General features: G+C 34.8%; 2 protein-coding genes across 2 annotated transcripts in view; both read left to right on the top strand.

Annotated features, from left to right (window-relative positions):
• Window positions 1-1146, top strand: part of trdmt1 (tRNA aspartic acid methyltransferase 1) — a 7327-nt gene extending 6181 nt beyond the window's left edge. Inside the window, exons 9-10 of the mRNA XM_016445978.1 lie at window positions 260-447; window positions 946-1146. Of these exons, the coding sequence (XP_016301464.1) occupies window positions 260-447; window positions 946-1049 (292 nt within the window). The 3' untranslated portion in view covers window positions 1050-1146. The remainder of the gene's footprint in view (window positions 1-259; window positions 448-945) is intronic.
• A 657-nt stretch (window positions 1147-1803) lies between these two features.
• The window catches only part of cubn (cubilin (intrinsic factor-cobalamin receptor)), a 43461-nt gene continuing 23626 nt past the window's right edge, over window positions 1804-21638 (top strand). The window contains exons 1-29 of the mRNA XM_016445971.1: window positions 1804-1970; window positions 2274-2403; window positions 3248-3376; window positions 3489-3590; window positions 3672-3775; window positions 3856-3982; window positions 4929-5097; window positions 5292-5423; window positions 6577-6672; window positions 7798-7922; window positions 8002-8188; window positions 8270-8388; window positions 9967-10201; window positions 10569-10750; window positions 10839-11001; window positions 11817-12007; window positions 12110-12266; window positions 13269-13447; window positions 13534-13699; window positions 14969-15194; window positions 15291-15421; window positions 15621-15807; window positions 15885-16045; window positions 17145-17326; window positions 17429-17585; window positions 18549-18735; window positions 18813-18973; window positions 20072-20253; window positions 20356-20512. Of these exons, the coding sequence (XP_016301457.1) occupies window positions 1852-1970; window positions 2274-2403; window positions 3248-3376; window positions 3489-3590; window positions 3672-3775; window positions 3856-3982; window positions 4929-5097; window positions 5292-5423; window positions 6577-6672; window positions 7798-7922; window positions 8002-8188; window positions 8270-8388; window positions 9967-10201; window positions 10569-10750; window positions 10839-11001; window positions 11817-12007; window positions 12110-12266; window positions 13269-13447; window positions 13534-13699; window positions 14969-15194; window positions 15291-15421; window positions 15621-15807; window positions 15885-16045; window positions 17145-17326; window positions 17429-17585; window positions 18549-18735; window positions 18813-18973; window positions 20072-20253; window positions 20356-20512 (4543 nt within the window). The 5' untranslated portion in view covers window positions 1804-1851. The remainder of the gene's footprint in view (window positions 1971-2273; window positions 2404-3247; window positions 3377-3488; window positions 3591-3671; window positions 3776-3855; window positions 3983-4928; window positions 5098-5291; window positions 5424-6576; window positions 6673-7797; window positions 7923-8001; window positions 8189-8269; window positions 8389-9966; window positions 10202-10568; window positions 10751-10838; window positions 11002-11816; window positions 12008-12109; window positions 12267-13268; window positions 13448-13533; window positions 13700-14968; window positions 15195-15290; window positions 15422-15620; window positions 15808-15884; window positions 16046-17144; window positions 17327-17428; window positions 17586-18548; window positions 18736-18812; window positions 18974-20071; window positions 20254-20355; window positions 20513-21638) is intronic.

The following is a 21638-nucleotide window of genomic DNA, read 5'->3' as shown; positions in this document are numbered from 1 at the left end:
AATTTATTTGTTTTTTACGTCATAATTATTATATAAAAATTACATATAATTTTTTATATTATTATATCATTATAATTTTTTATATAAATATAAATGCAGTTATAATTAGGAAAAATATTTAATGTATTTAATATGTACTAAATTTACTAACATTTTCAGCCACCAATAGGAGTGTACTATTTAACATGTTTGACCATATTTAAAATGATTCCCCAGCTAATATCCTTGTTGGTTATAACCGTTGATTGTTTTTGTGTAGTTATGGTCACTATGTGGAGGGCACGGGCTCTGTCCTGCAGTCCTGTGTGGATGTGGAGCTAGAGACCGTGTTTAAGAACCTGGAGCTGCTTTCTGAAGAAGACAAACTAAAGCAGCTTCTTCAGTTAAAGCTGAGATACTTCACACCCAGAGAGATCGCCAACCTCATGGGCTTTCCTGCAGATTTCAGTAAGACTTTGACCCCATTCACCCCTCACAGCACACAATAAAATCACATGAATTAACAGAAATCTTCTCAAACCTAACATTAATATAAACAGATGTGCATAGATGTCCTTTTATGATGTAAGATTTCAGCAACATAAGCTTTAAAGTCCACTTTGTCATTCCACTGGAGTGTGAAAGGTTAATAAATAACTTCCCATTATTCACTCTTGGCTTCCATGCAGATAATAAGCTGTTACAGGATTTGATTCGATTCAAAAACAGCTGCAAATGATGTCAAGAGTTTGTTTTTAGACAGACTCCTAAGCATTTTACCATATAATAGTTTTTTTTTTGACGAGGTGTTTTAAGGGCGTACTGAGCATTTAGTGAAATATATTACATTATTGTAGTTGTCTATGAAATGTCATTCACTGGCCCTCATGTTGTTTGTACATAACCCATTTTTTTATATATTGTGTCAATCTGTTTTTTATTATTTTTATATTTTGTGTGTTTCAGCATTTCCAAAGCACATTTCCGTTAAGCAGCAGTACCGTGTGCTGGGAAACAGCTTGAACATCCATGTGGTTTCACATCTTATACGTCTCGTGATCTCAAAATAGACATTACATGGACTGAAAGAAAGCAACCATGTACAGGGAAAATTTATGTATAATGTATATATAATATCTTTTTTAATGTTTTTTTTTTTTTTCAAATTAAGGCTATGTCTATTGTTGGATTTTTTTTTTTCTCTTCTTTTTCTGAAAATTTGTATATTAATAAATAAAATGTTATTTTTACTGAACATTAGTTTTTTTTAATTATTGTCACAAAGTGTGTGAAATTACATATTTTCCTTCATTTGATTACACAAAAACAAAAGATCAGTGGAAGTATAGATTAATAATAATATAAATGTATATACATGTAAATATTTTCTAAATATATAATGAATGTGTGTATTTATATATACATAATAAATAAGCACAGTACACATACATATATTATGTAAACAAAAACGTTTATTTTGGATGCGATTAATCGCGATTAATCGTTTGACAGCACTAATTAAAATGTTTTAAATAGCTGATTATATTAGCTTTAATGGTCATTTACTGTGAAGCTGTTCATATTCAGAGAATGAGCCCTAAGCAGCAGTTTCAGTCTTAACTTTGGTTACTGATCTCCAAAAACATGTGACAGCCACTGACACTTGACCAATAAAGTCAAATCGCTGGCATGCAGCTGAGTTAAATGCCCTCTAGACAGTTACGTGTTCTTTATGAGTGATTTTAGGAAATGCAGTGGCGTTAAGACTCCTTGGGTCCAAAGTGCATCTCTGGCTGCTTGTGTTTTAGGCAGGTTTAGGTGTGAAGGTACAGTACAGTGTCTGATGAGCGTCCTGGGACGAGTTCTCTCAGCATGGCTCGGACACTGAGCTTCTCCTGGCTCTTAGTCTTTCTGCTCTTCCTCTCTGGACTGCAGTGTGACCATGGTGGTAAATCTAACAACAGGCAAAAAAGGGACATCAGCACTGACCAGTATGTATTTTAAATTCATTATTTTATGTTTGCTTGAAAGATTGATACGTTGCCGTGTTTGAGACCACCTGAAATTTGAATAGATCAGTTCTCATAGTTTCAAACGCTTGGATGGGGTTTGTTTTGAGTTTTCCCTGCTGCAACTCTCTGTATAATTTTGTGAATATTTTGTGCTTCAATGTGAAGATGGTCATGAAACGGATGATGTTATTGAACAGTATAGATTGTTTTTAAACAATAAAGGTTTTTAATTCTGCTGCAAGTTAAAAATTAAAAGTGTCCTACCTGGTAATTGATTTGCAGGCCTCGTATGATATCAGAAAATGGTCACCTCACATTCTCTGCTGGCTACAGCAAAGACATTCGCTTCACAACCTCAGGGACAGGAAGTGTGAAGGTGGGGGCCGAGGATCTCATCCAGCAGATAAATCAGGTGAGCTCATGATGAGTTTGACTGAAGCATCAGATTTCTGAGTAAAAATATGACTCATATTAGATGAGCTAATAATTGCAAGACTTGAGGCTTATGTTATTCTCAGAAAATGAGAATTTGATTAAAAATAAAAATTCCAAAATGTCTGTAGGGTTTATCATTTTATTTTTTGTTTTGTTGATTTTGTTTTTTATTTATTTTTTATTTTATTTTATTGAGTTCTTTGGTTGTGTTTTTTATTTTATTTTGTGTTATTGCTTTTTGTTTATTTTTTACTTTGTTTCATTGTCTTTTTGTGTGAATTTTGTTTAGGTTTGATTTGATGTTTTTTTGTTTTGTTGTTTTATTTTGACTTGTATTATTTTGTTTTGTTTCTTTTTGTGTGCATTTTGTTTCATTTCATTTCATTCCATAATTGTGTTTAATTTTGATTTATTTCATTTACATCTCATTTTCTTTATTCTAGTCAGCTCAGAGCAAGCATTTTGTCTGTTATTGAAGCACTTTGCAATTTGCTAAATTGTGCTCTTTTTATTTAATTTTGTTTTATTGTTTTTTGTTTATGTTTACTTTTTTTTTATTTTATTGTCTTTTTTGTATGCATTTTGTTTAGGTTTAATTTTGTTGTTTCATTTTGACTTTTTTTCTTTTTTCTTTTTGTGTGCATTTTGTTTAATTTAATTTCATTACATAATTGCATTTAATTTGGTTTTATTCCATTTACATTCAATTTTCTTTATTCTAGTCAGCACAGATCAAGCATTTTGTCTGTGTTACTGAAGCACTTTGTATCTGGGTAAAGTTTAAAAAAAAATTAATCAAGTTTTAATCAATTCTGTTCCAGATCAAAATGAACAAAGATGACATCGACACCATAAAGAACAGTGGTCCTTCTCCGGATATTACGAACCAGCTCAATCAGCTCAACACCAGAGTGACGACGCTTGAGACAAAAGTTCAGACAATAGAACAGGTGTCGCTGTAATCATCCATTTCACTTGAGGATTATTGCTCATATGATTAAAGGCCTTCCATTTAAGCCGTTATGATTTAAACTCAGTTTTATGGCATTCTGTATTTCATAGACAGTGCAGCGGAAGACGTGCAGCAGCAATCCATGTCAGAACGCAGGAACCTGCTTGAACTTGTTAGACGCATTTCATTGCCTCTGTCCTGACAACTGGCAGGTCAGTCATTCAGACATCCTTCTGTCCTTCTGTCCTGTTCATATGTCATTCTGATTGCCACTTGGTTCAATCTCTTTACAGGGTCCCACATGTGCAGTGGATGTTAATGAGTGTCAGGTGTTAGCAGGAACTCCGCTGGGCTGTCAGAACGGGGCCACATGTGTGAACACACCCGGATCTTTCACGTAATCCTCCGTTATTTCTCTTGAGTGGGGTTTTTAGTGAGATTTTTATGTTCATATTTTACTTTTCTTTTGTTTATCAGCTGTACCTGTACTGCAGAATGGTACGGTCCACACTGTACATCTCGCTATGATGACTGTGCAGGCGGAAGTCAGGATCTGTGTGTTCATGGCTTGTGCATCGATTCAGACAGAGTCAATCCCAATGAGGTGATTATGTGTATTTAATCTCAGTTTTCCACATACATTTGGATGTACAAATGAAGTACTCATCAGTCAATGTTTGGACAGTGAAAAACTGTAGTTCACCCCAAAATGAATATTCTGTCATTATGCACTGTACCCTCATGTCATACCTGTTAAGACTTTCTTTTTCCATAGAACAAAAAAACAAGAAATTTTAGAGGATTTTACTCATCCTAATAAGGACCTTTAAGCTTCAAAATAAATGTGATATTGTCATAAAAGTATCATTAAAGTGGTTCATACAACTATATTCCATGTCTTCTAAAGTCATAAAATAGCTTTGTGTGGTTAATATGCCAAAATGTAAGGCATTGACACCCTCCTTATCATTCCATGTGATTTTATCATGATCTGTTGAAGATAAAAGCAGATGAATGGGACATTACCCTTTTACGTAAAATTTCCAGTCTCCAAAAATGACAAAGAGCACCATTAAAAACTAGTGCATTTGACTATAATAGTTTTAATTGGAGGAAAAGACTAAAATTTCAGTCTATTCTTCACAAGTGTTATCATATGACCTAATATTAGTTTGGGGTCTCTCCTGCTCACCAAGGCTGCATTTATTGGATCCAAAATACATTGAAAACCGTAATATTGCGAAATAGTATTACAATTTAAAGTAACTGTTTTCAATTTTAATATATTCTAAAATGTAATTTATTCTTATGATACATAGCTGAATTTTCATCGTCATTACTCCAGTCTTCAGTGCCACACGATCCTTCAGAAATCAGCTGATTTTCTGATCAAGAAACATTTCTTATTATCATTTTTTTTTTTGCTGCTTAATATTATTGTGGAAAGAGCAGTGTGAACATTCTGCTCAACGTCTCCTTTTGTGTTCTACGTAACAAATAAAGTCATACAGCTTTGGAACAACATGCATCTCTTTAATGTCTCTTTTCAGCCCAAATATAAGTGTATCTGTGATGCTGGCTGGATGTCTCCTCCCGGAGAGTCGGCGTGCACGGCTGATGTGGATGAGTGCGGCCTCCCGAACAAACCCTGCTCCACAAACCCCCCTGTGCAGTGCTTCAACACCCTGGGCTCGTTCTACTGCGGCGCCTGCCCTGCAGGTCAGACCACTCAGCCAAGCTGAGCCACGTCACATATGATTATTGCCAAGATATCCATATATCAATCATTTATCTTTTCTTAGATAGTTTATGTAAAATATTATTGGGTGCATTTACGTTAAAGGCATTTAATAGCCTAACAGATTCTTAATAAGAACATTATTTCATGAAGTGAATTCTTTTGGTTCCTCCAGGATGGCAGGGTAACGGTTACAGCTGCCAGGATGTCGACGAATGTGCCACAAACAATGGAGGCTGTTCTACTTCCCCCATGGTGCCTTGTCTCAACACCATGGGCTCCTTCCACTGCGGCCAGTGTCCTCCAGGTTTAGCTCACATCCTGATTCTCATGCAATTTAAAATAAGACCTGTTGTCTTAACAAGAATAGTTCACCCAAAAATGAGAATTTGTGCAGTGCTGTACAAAATTTTGGGGTTGGTAAATTTAAAAAAAATGTTTTTAAAGTCTCTTATATTCACCAAGGCTGCCAAAAAACAGTAATACTATGAAATATTATTATAATTGTTTTATAACTGTTTTATATTGTAATATATTTTAAAATGTTATTTATTCCTGTGATGCAAAGGAATTTGATCCTTCAGAGATCATTCTAATATTTTGATTTGCTGATCAAGAAATATTTATTATTATCAATGCTGAAAATAGTTGTGCTGTTTCATGTAATAGAAAGTTAAAAAACAGCATTTATTTGAACAATATAAACAATCTAAATGTAACTATCACTTTAATCAATTTAATGCATCCTTGTAAAAGTATTAATTTCTTAAAAAAAAAAAAAAAATCTTTTAAGTGGTAGTATGCTGTTTTGAAACTTTTATTACTTCAATTTTTTTTTTTACAAGTATTTTGTCTGTCATTTTCCATGAATGAGCACTGGGTCTGTCAATCTCCAAAAAGCACCATAAAATTAGTCCAATGGACATGTTCACTATATTCCAAGCCATACAATAGCTTTGTGTGAGAAACATTCTGAAATGTCACTTGTTTTGGGTGAACTATGCATTTAATATCTTAATATTCAGAATAAGAATCATTTCTAGTTCATAATTTCCCTCTAGAGATTGCTAGGAAATTGTAACATGCATATTTTTAGTACATCTCACATGTTTGCTGGTCCTCTGTCCTGCTTTCAGCACAGGCTGGCCTGTAAAATCCTGCTGAATCATGGTTTTTGCTCACTGTAATATGTTTCAAACGAGAGACAGATGCTTGTGTGATCTGAATTTCATTATATTCCCTCTGGGAGAGATGGAGATAGAAAGCTAGGAGAGGTGGAGAGATCCATTAGCTGGGTTCATTGAGGACAGTGCTGTCTGCGAGTCCTGCTAATATATTCAGCTTTACAAGTCTCAGTTGACTGCTAGATTGCAGAGAAAGACCAGACTCGCTGAAATGATTGGGCTAAAATAGCCATTAAGTGTAAGATGAGACTGCTGACCCCATGTGTGTGTCCTCAGGCTATGAGGGAGACGGGAAGACTTGCACTCAAGCTGACATCTGCTCCACCAACAATGGAGGATGTTATCCACTGGCTACCTGTACTTCTACTCCAGGTACACACACACACACACACACACACACTGCACACTTTTACTGTAGTTATTCTTTACAGCAGCGCATGACTTGTAGCATTTATGTTATATACAGGATCAATAAAAAGGGTGTTAAACTTTAATTGTTGTGTTGTAACCTCCTGATATAAAAGATATTGTTGCTATATGTGTCAATTTTTACAGGTTTGTTTGTTTTAGTCATAGTGTTTGTCTTTTGATGGAAATATTCTTATAATTTGATCAATATTTGGTCATTAATTTCAGTCAATTTTATTGTGACTAAAAGCATCTAATTCTAGATAATAACATCTTTGTTGACCAAAAATGGCAAAATCAAACCAATTTTGTTTTTAAATGAACTTTGTCATTTTACATTTTGAACAAGTAAAGACTCATAACATAAAATACAAAACTAGCACATGAAAATAAAACCTATAAACTATATTTTACAACTATATAAACTACTTAAAAAAAAAAAAAATGCTGTGGATTTTAATTGTTATTCATATGTAATTTTACGTTTATGTTGTGTATCTTTAATTATTTTCTTCATAATCATATTCTTTCTAGTTTTTTTTAAACATTAGTGTGTTGCTAATGTGCATAATATGCTGTTTATATACAGTTTATATATTTTGTCAATATTTTGTCATATTCATTAATTCCAGTCAGTTTTACTCAGACTAAAATGCTTATTTAATTTGCTTGTTTAATAAATACAATTTTGATGGTGAACAATAAACCATTTTTTTTTATTTATCTTTGTATATATAGCAAAAGCAACATGTAAAAACTATATTTTTTCCTGAACACTTTTTTAATAAAATGCTGTGATTTTTAGTAGTTATTCATATCTGTAATATTATGTTGTGTATCTTTGACTATAGTCTTAAAATCATATTCTTTATAGATTTTTCTTCAAAAACATTAGTGCGTTGTTAATATGTTTCTAATAAACAGTTTTTGTTTTTTGTTTCCCTCAGCAGTATGTTTGATTTAAAATCATGAATTTATTGCCAGGATGTGTGTTTTTTGTCTCATTTTCGCTATTGGCAAATCTGCATATTGATGATGAGTAGAAAAATCATCATCTCTGAATTACATTATGAATTGTTCTCCTTCCAGGAAGTATTATCCCATCATGCACCTGTCCTCCTGGTTATGTGGGTAATGGCTATGGACCTACGGGCTGTACTCAGATCAGTGACATCTGTGGAACTAGTAATCCTTGTGTAAATGGTCAGTGTGAGGTAAGTGTTTATCTCTTATAACTTCCCCTCTCTGTTCTGTTTCCATGAAACCACAGCAGTCAGCATGTTTTTTCCCTAGAATACAGCAACTGGCTACATCTGTCGCTGTGACCCGGGCTGGGCAGGGCAGAATTGCGATCAGAACGTGAACGAGTGCTCTAGCAATCCCTGCCAGAACGGAGGCACCTGCACCGACGGCATCAACGGCTACACCTGCACCTGCACCTCCCAGTGGACGGGCCCGCAGTGCCAAACTCCACAGCAAGGTGTGTGTTATTGGAGAAGTGATGCATGTGATAGTGTGTGTTTATCTATACAGTAACATCATGAACTTTTATGTGCATCAGAGTGTGGAGGAGTTTTGGAAAGTCCAGCCGGCACATTCAGCTACCCTACGAATCCTGGAACGGGCGATTATGATCACCAGGTCAGCTGTGCGTGGGTCATCAGAACCGACCCCAGCAAGGTTAGTAAAGATACATCAATGACCTTTTTAAAAATCCAGTCCATGCTGAATGAAATCCGATACTTGTTTCGTGCTAATGTTGGGGTGCTGATTCAAAAATAGTGCCTGTTTTGATGTGCATTTCATAGAATTTTTGCTTTCAACAACCATTTGTAGGGTGAAGAAGTCTTGTATTACCCCTTAGTTACAGAAAAACTGCCACAAAGACATGGTTCGTTTCTTGCTCTGACAAACAGTTGTTAGCTTACTACTAGGGCTGCACGATTAATCGCATGCGATATTTAACGCGCATCTTATCAGTAAAGCCGGTTCTGTAATCAGCGGTAAATCTCCATCACCTGCGTGCTTTCACATTGAGCAGCATTAACTACACAGAGCCGTTGTTCACTGACGAGCTGCGCTAAACCACGTTCATATTCGCGCGATTTTTTGCGCTTCTCATCAGTGAACAACGGCTCTGTGTAGTTAATGCTGCTCAATGTGAAAGCCCGCAGGTGATGGAGATTTACCGCTGATTACAGAACCGTCTTTCTGACAAGATGCGCGTTAAATATCGCATGCGATTGATCGTGCAGCCCTACTTACTACTATTTTTTCAGTTCTCAGCTGATCAATGAAGACATTATTTTATGACCAGTGACAGAAGAAAATGCATACATGACCCAGATGTTTTCTGTACTACATCCAAACAGTGACAGAAAATTAAAAATTTTGTGAAAAAAGCTTATATGTTTATAAACTTATAATGTTCTTATAATAACTTATAATGTAATGTTCTTTGAGTATTGGAACACGTTTTTCCACTCCTTTGCCGATTAAAGTTAAATGATACATTTTGAATACTTTTTTTTGACATTTGACTGATACATATGTAATTTGAAAGATTCTTATTTTGTGAAAAAAAACTGTACATAATGGAAAGTTTTAAATGATTTAATATTTTTTTTACCTAAACATTATCAGAATAGGTAATATTAAGCCTTTTGTGATGATGAAAAAATAAAATTCAAACCATTTAAAATTTTGAAGTAACAAAATTCAAAATTTTTCCCATTTAACTTTTTTTTTTTCTATTTTCAACAAGTACAGAACCGTAACGTAAAATACAAAACTAACACTTAAAAAAATGTAAACCAAACATGCATATAGCAAAAGCAACATATAAAAACTATTTATTTTCTTTGAAAAATTATTGATATATGTGTAATTTTACGTTGTCTACCTTTGATTGTATTATTTTAAATAATCATATTCTTTCAAGATTTTCCCTCAAAAACGTGTTGTTAATATTTCTAATATACTGTTATTGTTTTCTTTGCAGATTGTAATTTAAATGATACATTTTGACATTTGACTGATAAATGTATAGAATTTGAAAAACCTTAATTCTTACTTTGTGAAAAATGTTTACGTTTTTACTGATATTTTTCAACTCACCGTCATCAGATTATGTAATATTAGGCCTTTTTTGCAAATCAGCAGAATTTTTTTTCTCTCTAGGTTTCATAGATGTAATCTATAGAATTAAACTTTGGGTTTTATTCTTTCTTGTGGTCAGTAATCTGTTGTTTTTCCCAGATTCTGCGGATTACCTTCCCTTTCTTTGACATCGAGAACAGCGCCTCGTGCAACTTCGATTTCCTGCAGGTCCACGATGGCGAGAGCGCCTCCGCTTACATGATCGGGAAATACTGCGGCACTGCCGCCCCAGCCGAACTCTTCAGCTCCCACAATTCTCTGTACTTCTGGTTCCGCTCTGACCATTCAGTCAGTGGTCGTGGCTTCACAGTGGCCTGGCAATCGCAGGCACCAGGTAAACCAAGAATGCCCTTATATTAAGATCACATTAGTGAAATGTCTCAGATCCAATTGTTTATTGTCAATAGTGTCGCGATGTATGAAGCACAGCTCAAACAGAAGTCACTTTCAAACCAAGCAGCTTTCTGTTGGTCAATGTGGCGAATCAGCATGATCAGCTTGAACCCACTGAGAAAACTGCATTGGGAAATCTTTCACCCTCACCTGAAAATTTCCAGTTCCTATTGAAATGACCAATTTCTGCAAAAATGCATGCCAAAAAATGTGACTGCATTTACTGATTGGTCCAAATGATTGCCTCTCTTGTGATATTAGCAACTATTTGAATTTGTATCTTATTTCAATACTCCTTTCTTTTCCAGTGTGTGGTGGGGAGTTGACCAACACATACGGTGACATCAAGTCACCCGGGTACCCAGGTAACTATCCACCTAACCGGGATTGCTATTGGATGGTGAATGTGAGCCCTGGTCTGCTCATCACATTCGCTTTTGGCACCCTCAGTCTGGAGCACCATGATAACTGTAACTTTGACTACCTGGAGGTAAAGCTCGTTACATCTTGGATTCATTTTAAAGGTGTTTTCTGTGCGTATGTGTTAAAATGCTTGAGTTTTCGGATTTATTTTGTAGCTCAGAGACGGACTGCTCCCAGAAGACCCGGTTCTGGGAAAATACTGCAGTACAGCATCACCACCACCTCTACAGACGACAGGACCATCAGCCTGGATCCACTTTCACTCTGATTTCAGCATCAGCGATCGGGGATTTCACATTACATACACTACTTCACCATGTAAGTAAAGCCCATGCTGTCAAAACACAGAGAGAGAGGGGGATTATAGGACATTTTAGGGAGTATAATAGACCTGTACACTACCGTTCGAAAGTTTGGATTGGATTTTCTTTTTTTTTTACATTAATGGGCAAATTAATGTTTCTGAATTGATGTTTTTCGCTGCATTTATTTGATCAAAAATGCAGTAAAAACAGTAATATTGTGCAATATTATTACACTTTAAAATAACTTTTAATATGAATTTTCAGCATCATTACTCCAGTCTTCAGTGTCACATGATCTTTCAGAAATCATTCTAATATGCTGATTTGCTGCTCAAGGCTCATTTCTTATTATTATTAATGTTGAAAACAACTGTGCAGCTTAATATTTTTGTGGAAACGGTAATACATTTTTTTAGGATTCTTTCATGAATAGAAAGTTCAAAGGAACAGCATTTGTTTGAAATAGAAATCTTTTATAAATACTTTACTGTCACTTTTGATCATTTGTGAACAGTTTCCTGAACACAATTGAATGTTACAGCACTGTTTTCTTGTTTGCAGTCATAATGCATTAGCAGTAATTCCAGTAACTACATGATGGATCATTTTAACAGATCCATCAGTGGAATACTGTCCTTTCAAATGCTCATAAAACAGTTTATTGGAGTTATATACATATTAAAACTGAGCAGTCACATTGCAAATGTTGTAAACTCAGAGAGGAACATGATGCTTGGATCAACACTGGGTTCAAATGGGCAAAGCCAGGTGTCCTGCAATATTGGGATGAATTGCTTGAGTGTAATGCAATTTACTCTGTGCCATCAGCTGACCCGGGCTGTGGAGGCGTCTTTACAGACACAGAAGGCATCATCATCTCTCCTAACTGGCCTAATAACTATGCTCACAATAGGCAGTGCATTTATATCATCAGAATGCCACGTAGTGAACAAGTGGCACTTAACTTCACCCACATGGACCTGGAAACTCATAGTGGCTGTCTTTTTGATTTTGTTGAGGTATGATTTGTGTAATTAATGTTGATGAGAGGAGAAGTAAATAGCATTTTGATCTTTTAACATCTCCATTTCAGTGGCATTACCAAGTCAAATCTCTTTTAGGTTCGAGACGGGACGGGTGAGACCGACCCACTCATTGGGAAGTACTGTGGCTCCACCCTGCCAGCACCAATATTGTCCACCACTAATGGACTCTGGATCCGTTTTAAGTCTGACAGCTCTGTGTCCCGTGCTGGCTTCAGGGCCATGTATGAACTTGGTGAGACACTGAAACCTCCTTTTTATGTAAAGCGTATGACGCAAACTGAATGCCAAAAAGCACTGAAAAGTAAAACAGTAAAAACAAGGCCAGAAACATACTCTATGCAAACATGCAAATGCACATTACAAGCATTTGGTCTTATTTTGACGTGGTCCCTTTACATTAAAACGGAAGTAGCGACAGATCTTCCATATTGTGATGGATGTTTTTAGTAATTTTCATTTTTTTTGTGCATCAAGTTAAACTAAAATAAGAAGGTTTTCAATATTTATTTTATTTTATTTCAGTTAACATTTATTTTATTTCCAGTAACAAAAATATCTTTAATTTTTCCATTTTAGTTTTAGTCAACTATAATAACCCTGATGTGTGCTTACACTGCACTATGAATTTTGTTATGCAATGATGTGAAATTTAAGTATTTGCGTTAGCATTCTTGTGCAGAGGATGTTTTGGGCCTAAATGCATTGTCTTAAACACATGAGATTGTTGATAATATTAATTATATTGCATTTTACATTTTAAGTGTTTTGTTTTTTTCGGAATATGTGTGATTCATTTGGTGGAACAATGTATGCTGCAAAGAAAACACGCTCCCTAAGGGGCCATTCACATAGAACATGTTTTGGCAGGGCAGTGGGGAAAAAAAAGCAAGGTCTAGAGATGCAGTTTTTAAAGCTTCAACTTCTTTTGACTTTTGAGTGCTGTGGTTTTAGAACGCTGTCATGTAAGAGACGCTCCAAAAGACGAGACATGAGTGCAACGCTCAATCACATCCATACATTTTTACATAAAAACAAAACCATGATAAAGCAGCACTGGGGAATGCAAAACCACATTCTGTGTGAACAGCCCCTAACAGTTTACCTTACTTCCTGTGTCCTGTCTAAGATTAAACACAATATTGGATAGCAAATATGTTAAAGCTTTAATGAACATAATTTAATATTAGTATGATATATAAAGTTTGTGATCTCAGAATTGAACTGTTTTCTCTAGCTTGTGGAGGAACCCTCTCTGGAAGCGGTCAGATTCGCACTCCCTTGCACCCTGACCCCTATCCCCACAACAAAGTGTGCGAGTGGGTCATTAACCAGCCCGAGGGCTATGTGGTCACTCTCAACTTCCTCACCTTTGACGTTGAGGGAAGCAGCACATGCGTCTTCGATTATGTTGAGGTACAACATTAGCATTGTGCGAATCCTATTCAGCCAACATACAGATTACACTTTACATTTCTTCTGAAACGTCACTCTTTACTCAGGTGAGAGATGGTCCCAGCATAGACTCCCCTCTGATTGGTCGATACTGTGGAATTAACATGCCTCCCATGCTGGAGTCCACCCAGAGGTCCATGTTCATCCGCTTCAAAACAGATTCATCTGTCTCCAACCATGGTTTCACTGCTGAGTTTGCATCTGCAGAGCAAGGTGAACTATTGTTTTGTTGTTTTCGAATGTACAGTAGCTTGTTCAAATATATTATATATACTGCCTAGTGAGCTGCCTACCAAGACCAAACAGGCACATTCTCAACATGAAAGATGTTCACTGTAAAAAATATTCTGTTCAATTTGCAGTAAATAACAATGCAATAACATTAACTAAATAACACTAAATACCCAAATGCACATTACTGGTAACAAACATAAAAAATAATTCACAAAATATAATTAATAATTCATAGCTGGTATCTCCAAAAACCATACATTTCACAGTATTTTACAGTAAAATTACAAATAATATGATTTTACAGTTTTTCACCGTATATGGCAACGTAACTTACAATTAACCAATTAACAGGTTTTATTGTAGTATTTACAGTATTTTATTTATTTAAAAAAATAAACAAATAAAATTTTATATATATATATAAAAGATCTAAGACTTTTTCTATGTACACAAAAGGCCTATTTCTCTCAGATATTGTTCACAAATCTGTCTAAATCTGTGTTAGTGAGCACTTCTCCTTTGCCGAGATAATCCATCCACCTCACAGGTGTGGCATATCAAGATGCTGATTAGACAGCATGATTATTGCACAGGTGTCTTGAAACATGGGGCCGTGCATTATCATGCTGCAACATGAGATGATGGTCTTGTATGAATGGCACAACAATGGGCCTCAGGATCTCGTCACGGTATCTCTGTGCATTCAAAATGCCATCAATAAAATGCACCTGTGTTCTTTGTCCATAACATACACCTGCCCATACCATAACCCCACCGCCATCATGGGCTACTCGATCCACAACATTGACATCAGCAAACCGCTCACCCACACGACGCCATACTATTTTTGTAAAAAAACAAAATTTTGGCCACCATTGTTTTGAGATGCAATAAATTAGTGGAAAAGTTAGTCCAAGATGGCTGATGACTATATTATAAATATATTTCATTCAGTAATGAAAACTAATTTAAAAGTTGACTAATATGATGTTTGAGTATTTAGTTGTTAGCTTGGCAACATGCTAATGTCAAACTTTATTGGAATCAACTGAGTTGAGCTTTCTGTGTTCATGCTAATATTTGGTGAATCGACATTGGTAGACCAGTGATGGTGAGAAATACTGGTTAAAGATCTGGCCTGGAAACCGTAAGGTTCATGGTTTGATTCCCACAATAAGCAGCACATACTCTTTCTCCATTGATTAAAGCATGTTCAAATGATTTCAACACTTGTGTTCATTTTTGCAGGTTGTGGAGAGACTCTTACAGAACCAACAGGTTCATTCACCAGCCCAGGACATCCCACTGACTACCCTCATGGAGCCAATTGTACCTGGTACATCTCCGTTGAGCCTGGCAACCTCATCCGTCTGTCATTCACAACCTTCAACCTGGAGTATCACACCAACTGCGCATACGACTATGTGGATGTCTACGATAATGGCACAGCGCTGACTGGCACTCTTATGGGCAGGTAAACCAAGACATTTGACGATTTAGGCCACAGACATCCCTTAATTGAAGATTTGTAAATGAATATGTTGGAAAATGTTGGTTATTTTGTGCACAGGTTCTGTGGGCGCTCCGTTCCTCCATCTCTAACCAGCACTGATAGTCTGATGACCGTCCTGCTAGTCTCTGACTCCAGTCTGTCTGCGGAAGGCTTTTCTGCTGATTATGTCTCCATCAATGCAAGCACAGGTATAATTTTATTGCAGTAATTGGATATGAAAATCCAATTTGAAAAGCCATGAAAGTACAGGCCTCATAGTGAAGCTTGGGTTTTAAAAGACTGACCTTTTTCAGGTCAAGTCAAGTGAGCTTTATTGTCATTTCACTGTATGTAGAGATATACAAAGGAACAAAATGTTGTCTCATATCTCATGTTTTGTCTATGCAGATTGCAGTGAGGTGTTTAGGTCACCCACCGGGGAGTTCAGCTCACCCAACTACCCTGACAATTACCCCAACAATCGGGAGTGTGTGTATAAAATCATAGTGGAAGTCAACATGCAGATCATGCTGAATATCACAGATTTTGAGCTGGAGGGGTTCAGTTCCTGTGGTTTTGACTATTTAGAGATCAGGTGAGGAACTTTTCCAGCATCTTGGGTCATTGATTTGGTCACTTTTTGGTTTTCAAACACTTTCCTTTCTTTTACAGAGATGGAGGCTATGAAACATCCCCCCTGATTGGTAAATATTGCGGAACAAATGGTCCACCCATCATAGTGTCACATAGCAACAGACTGTGGCTGAAGTTCAGATCTGACCACTCACTCACCTACAGGGGATTCAAAGCCCACTGGGATGGCACACAGACAGGTATGCATTTCCTGTTGTGTACTTGTGTATTGAATCAGATGAATATCAGCCAGACTGTTGACATGAAGTCAGGAGTAGAACTGCCATTTAAATGACCAACTGCGATTTGATTTTTTTTTTTTTGTGCTGTTTTCGGGCAGATACGTAATTTGGACTGTAGACTTTGTGATCATAATTTCTATATCCAAATCAGTGATCTTTTTCTTTTTTTTTATATATACATTTTCAGTTTTTATTTTACTTTTAACTTTTTATTACTTATTTTCAAATATTTGCTTTAATACTTTGTTTAATACTTTATAATATAATTTATTATATATGATTTATAGTTTTATTGTTTTATTAATTTTAGTACTTTAATTTAAACTTATTTTATTTCAATTAGTTGCCAAGGCAACATTCTCATTTTTGTTTGTTTTTAAGTTAAAGCTTTTAGTCTAATATTTATATTTAATTTTTATGTCAGATTTATTTCAAAAAATAAAATGATTTTTTTAATGTGCTTTTTCCATTTTCATACTTTTTGTAATGGTTCTGTTTGGCTTTATTTATTTTATGTATGTTTGTATGCATTTATTCATTGATTTATTTAAAATGTAATAATATTTATACTATTTTAATTTATAGTTTGTTTTAGCAATTTTAGTGCTTCAGCTTAAACTTATTTTCAGTTAGTTGCCAAAGCAACATTTTTTCTTGTTTTTTATGTAATATTTATATTTTATTTTATTTCAAATTTATTTTTTATAAAGAAAACAATAGTTTAAAATGTTGGAACAACACTGTTCCAGAGGTATTGATAGTCTGCTGTAGATTAGTTGCTATTAAGCGCCTCAGACAAAAATCTAAATGTCTTTACAATATTTAATGGGACAAACCTTGCAAACCAGCAAATATTTATTCCTCAGAATTGCTCATATCGAGCGCTAATATCAACCTGCTAGCTTATACACACAATATTGTTTCCCAGAGGACCGGTTAAAACCCAGAGTCCCAGAAATCTCACGCCAATTTGATTGGAGTTTGCATTCCATTTTGCATAAGAAGGTCAGTGGACTATATTACACCATCTCAGACTTACCATGTGTCTCTGTTATAGGTTGCGGTGGGACGTTGACAACAAGTGTGGGAGGTTTCACCTCTCCCAACTACCCCCTGCCGTATCACGCCAACGCCGAATGCTACTGGCACATCAAAACCAGTGCAGGAAGCACAGTGGAGCTCAGCTTTGGAGACTTTCACCTGGAGAACAGCATCAACTGCTACTACGACTACTTGGCGGTCAGAGAGCATCGAATTAGACGATTTACTACACAATTGTAGAGTTCGCTATTGAAAGGTATTGAGTTGGAATCTTTCCTTGATGTGTATATGTTTTACCAGGTGTATGATGGCGACAGCACCAGTTCTCCTGAGCTGGCCAAACTGTGTGGAAATCAGATTCCTCCTCCCATCAGCTCCTCTCGAGAGAACATGTATGTGAAGCTACGTACAGACAGCATCATCCACACAGGCGGATTTCTGGCTAACTACCAAACCAGTGAGTGACCAAACCAGAAAACCCCGAAAAAAATGTATAAATTTAGTGCTGTCAAAAGATTAATTGTGATCAATCGCCTCAAAAATAAAAGTTTTTCTTTACATTATATATGTGTGTGTACTGTGCATATTTATTGTGTATATATAAATATACACACATCCATGTATATATTTAAGAAATATATGTTACGTTTATATATTTATATATAATATAAATTATACAAATATAAATATATACATGTAAATACATGCAAATATTTTCAAAATATATACTCTATGTATGTGTATTTATATATACGTAATACATATACACAGTACACACACATATATAATGTAAAGAAAAACTTTTATTTTGGATGTGATTAATCGTGATTAATCGTTTGACAGCACTAGTATAAATATAGTTTTTTTATTTACATTTGATTCAAACTCTTACAAAAAAGTATTGTGGCAGTTTTATGGTATACAGATAGTATCAGGTGTAAATTTTGTACATTTCTACTATGGAACATATTCATACACTGCAAAAAAATTTTTTACTTAGTATTTTTGTCTTGTTCTACAGTACAGTAAAAATTCTTAAATCAAGATACATTTGCTTGAGAAGCAAAATGGCTTGATTTTTGTTTTCTGAAAAATGATCAAATTTGAGTTTATGCCTAAAAACGAGAAATATCTAACGAGGAAGAAAAAATAATGTTAACTGAACTTTTTGTTTTTCATCGTCAGAATCTTTTCCTTTTTTAAGTAAAAACTCAATTAATTTTTAAAAAATTTAAATAAATAAATAAAGGAATAGTTCATTTGAAAAGCCATGAAAGTACAGGCCTCATAGTGAAGCTTGGGTTTTAAAAGACTGACCTTTTTCAGGTCAAGTCAAGTGAGCTTTATTGTCATTTCACTGTATGTAGAGATATACAAAGGAACAAAATGTTGTCTCATATCTCATGTTTTGTCTATGCAGATTGCAGTGAGGTGTTTAGGTCACCCACCGGGGAGTTCAGCTCACCCAACTACCCTGACAATTACCCCAACAATCGGGAGTGTGTGTATAAAATCATAGTGGAAGTCAACATGCAGATCATGCTGAATATCACAGATTTTGAGCTGGAGGGGTTCAGTTCCTGTGGTTTTGACTATTTAGAGATCAGGTGAGGAACTTTTCCAGCATCTTGGGTCATTGATTTGGTCACTTTTTGGTTTTCAAACACTTTCCTTTCTTTTACAGAGATGGAGGCTATGAAACATCCCCCCTGATTGGTAAATATTGCGGAACAAATGGTCCACCCATCATAGTGTCACATAGCAACAGACTGTGGCTGAAGTTCAGATCTGACCACTCACTCACCTACAGGGGATTCAAAGCCCACTGGGATGGCACACAGACAGGTATGCATTTCCTGTTGTGTACTTGTGTATTGAATCAGATGAATATCAGCCAGACTGTTGACATGAAGTCAGGAGTAGAACTGCCATTTAAATGACCAACTGCGATTTGATTTTTTTTTTTTTGTGCTGTTTTCGGGCAGATACGTAATTTGGACTGTAGACTTTGTGATCATAATTTCTATATCCAAATCAGTGATCTTTTTCTTTTTTTTTATATATACATTTTCAGTTTTTATTTTACTTTTAACTTTTTATTACTTATTTTCAAATATTTGCTTTAATACTTTGTTTAATACTTTATAATATAATTTATTATATATGATTTATAGTTTTATTGTTTTATAAATTTTAGTACTTTAATTTAAACTTATTTTATTTCAATTAGTTGCCAAGGCAACATTCTCATTTTTGTTTGTTTTTAAGTTAAAGCTTTTAGTCTAATATTTATATTTAATTTTTATGTCAGATTTATTTCAAAAAATAAAATGATTTTTTTAATGTGCTTTTTCCATTTTCATACTTTTTGTAATGGTTCTGTTTGGCTTTATTTATTTTATGTATGTTTGTATGCATTTATTCATTGATTATTTAAAATGTAATAATATTTATACTATTTTAATTTATAGTTTGTTTTAGCAATTTTAGTGCTTCAGCTTAAACTTATTTTCAGTTAGTTGCCAAAGCAACATTTTTTCTTGTTTTTTATGTAATATTTATATTTTATTTTATTTCAAATTTATTTTTTATAAAGAAAACAATAGTTTAAAATGTTGGAACAACACTGTTCCAGAGGTATTGATAGTCTGCTGTAGATTAGTTGCTATTAAGCGCCTCAGACAAAAATCTAAATGTCTTTACAATATTTAATGGGACAAACCTTGCAAACCAGCAAATATTTATTCCTCAGAATTGCTCATATCGAGCGCTAATATCAACCTGCTAGCTTATACACACAATATTGTTTCCCAGAGGACCGGTTAAAACCCAGAGTCCCAGAAATCTCACGCCAATTTGATTGGAGTTTGCATTCCATTTTGCATAAGAAGGTCAGTGGACTATATTACACCATCTCAGACTTACCATGTGTCTCTGTTATAGGTTGCGGTGGGACGTTGACAACAAGTGTGGGAGGTTTCACCTCTCCCAACTACCCCCTGCCGTATCACGCCAACGCCGAATGCTACTGGCACATCAAAACCAGTGCAGGAAGCACAGTGGAGCTCAGCTTTGGAGACTTTCACCTGGAGAACAGCATCAACTGCTACTACGACTACTTGGCGGTCAGAGAGCATCGAATTAGACGATTTACTACACAATTGTAGAGTTCGCTATTGAAAGGTATTGAGTTGGAATCTTTCCTTGATGTGTATATGTTTTACCAGGTGTATGATGGCGACAGCACCAGTTCTCCTGAGCTGGCCAAACTGTGTGGAAATCAGATTCCTCCTCCCATCAGCTCCTCTCGAGAGAACATGTATGTGAAGCTACGTACAGACAGCATCATCCACACAGGCGGATTTCTGGCTAACTACCAAACCAGTGAGTGACCAAACCAGAAAACCCCGAAAAAAACGTATAAATTTAGTGCTGTCAAAAGATTAATTGTGATCAATCGCCTCAAAAATAAAAGTTTTTCTTTACATTATATATGTGTGTGTACTGTGCATATTTATTGTGTATATATAAATATACACACATCCATGTATATATTTAAGAAATATATGTTACGTTTATATATTTATATATAATATAAATTATACAAATATAAATATATACATGTAAATACATGCAAATATTTTCAAAATATATACTCTATGTATGTGTATTTATATATACGTAATACATATACACAGTACACACACATATATAATGTAAAGAAAAACTTTTATTTTGGATGTGATTAATCGTGATTAATCGTTTGACAGCACTAGTATAAATATAGTTTTTTTATTTACATTTGATTCAAACTCTTACAAAAAAGTATTGTGGCAGTTTTATGGTATACAGAAGGTGTAAAGTGTAAATTTTGTACATTTCTACTATGGAACATATTCATACACTGCAAAAAAATTTTTTATTTTTGTCTTTACAGTACAGTAAACATTCTTAAATCAAGATACATTTGCTTGAGAAGCAAAATGGCTTGATTTTTGTTTTCTGAAAAATGATCAAATTTGAGTTTATGCCTAAAAACGAGAAATATCTAACGAGGAAGAAAAAATAATGTTAACTGAACTTTTTGTTTTTCATCGTCAGAATCTTTTCCTTTTTTAAGTAAAAACTCACTTAATTTTGATACTTTGATTTTTTTAAAAGATTTAAATAAATAAATAAAGGAATAGTTCACCCAAAAATGTCGTTCCAAAGCTGTATACATTTAATTTCTATGTTGAACACAAAAGAAGACATTTTGAAGAACCAAACAGTTATTGGTCCCCATTGACTTCCACAGTAGGGAAAGAAATACTATGGAAGTCAATGGGGACCATCAACAGTTTGATTACCAGCATTCTTCAAAATATCTTCTTTTATGTTCAGCATAAGAAAAAAAAATCATTTTTTTAAACATTTTTGGGTGAACTATCCCTTTAATGATCTTGTGTCATTTTGTATCTTGATTTATGAAAGTTATTTGAAAGATCTGAAAGTTATAAGAAAGAAATTT

This window comes from Sinocyclocheilus anshuiensis, unplaced genomic scaffold (assembly GCF_001515605.1).
Source record: "Sinocyclocheilus anshuiensis isolate Anshui unplaced genomic scaffold, SAMN03320099.WGS_v1.1 scaffold119, whole genome shotgun sequence".
Lineage (NCBI taxonomy): Eukaryota > Metazoa > Chordata > Actinopteri > Cypriniformes > Cyprinidae > Sinocyclocheilus > Sinocyclocheilus anshuiensis.
Note: the sequence above shows the minus strand (reverse complement) of the source record. Positions and strands in the feature narration are given on the sequence as shown.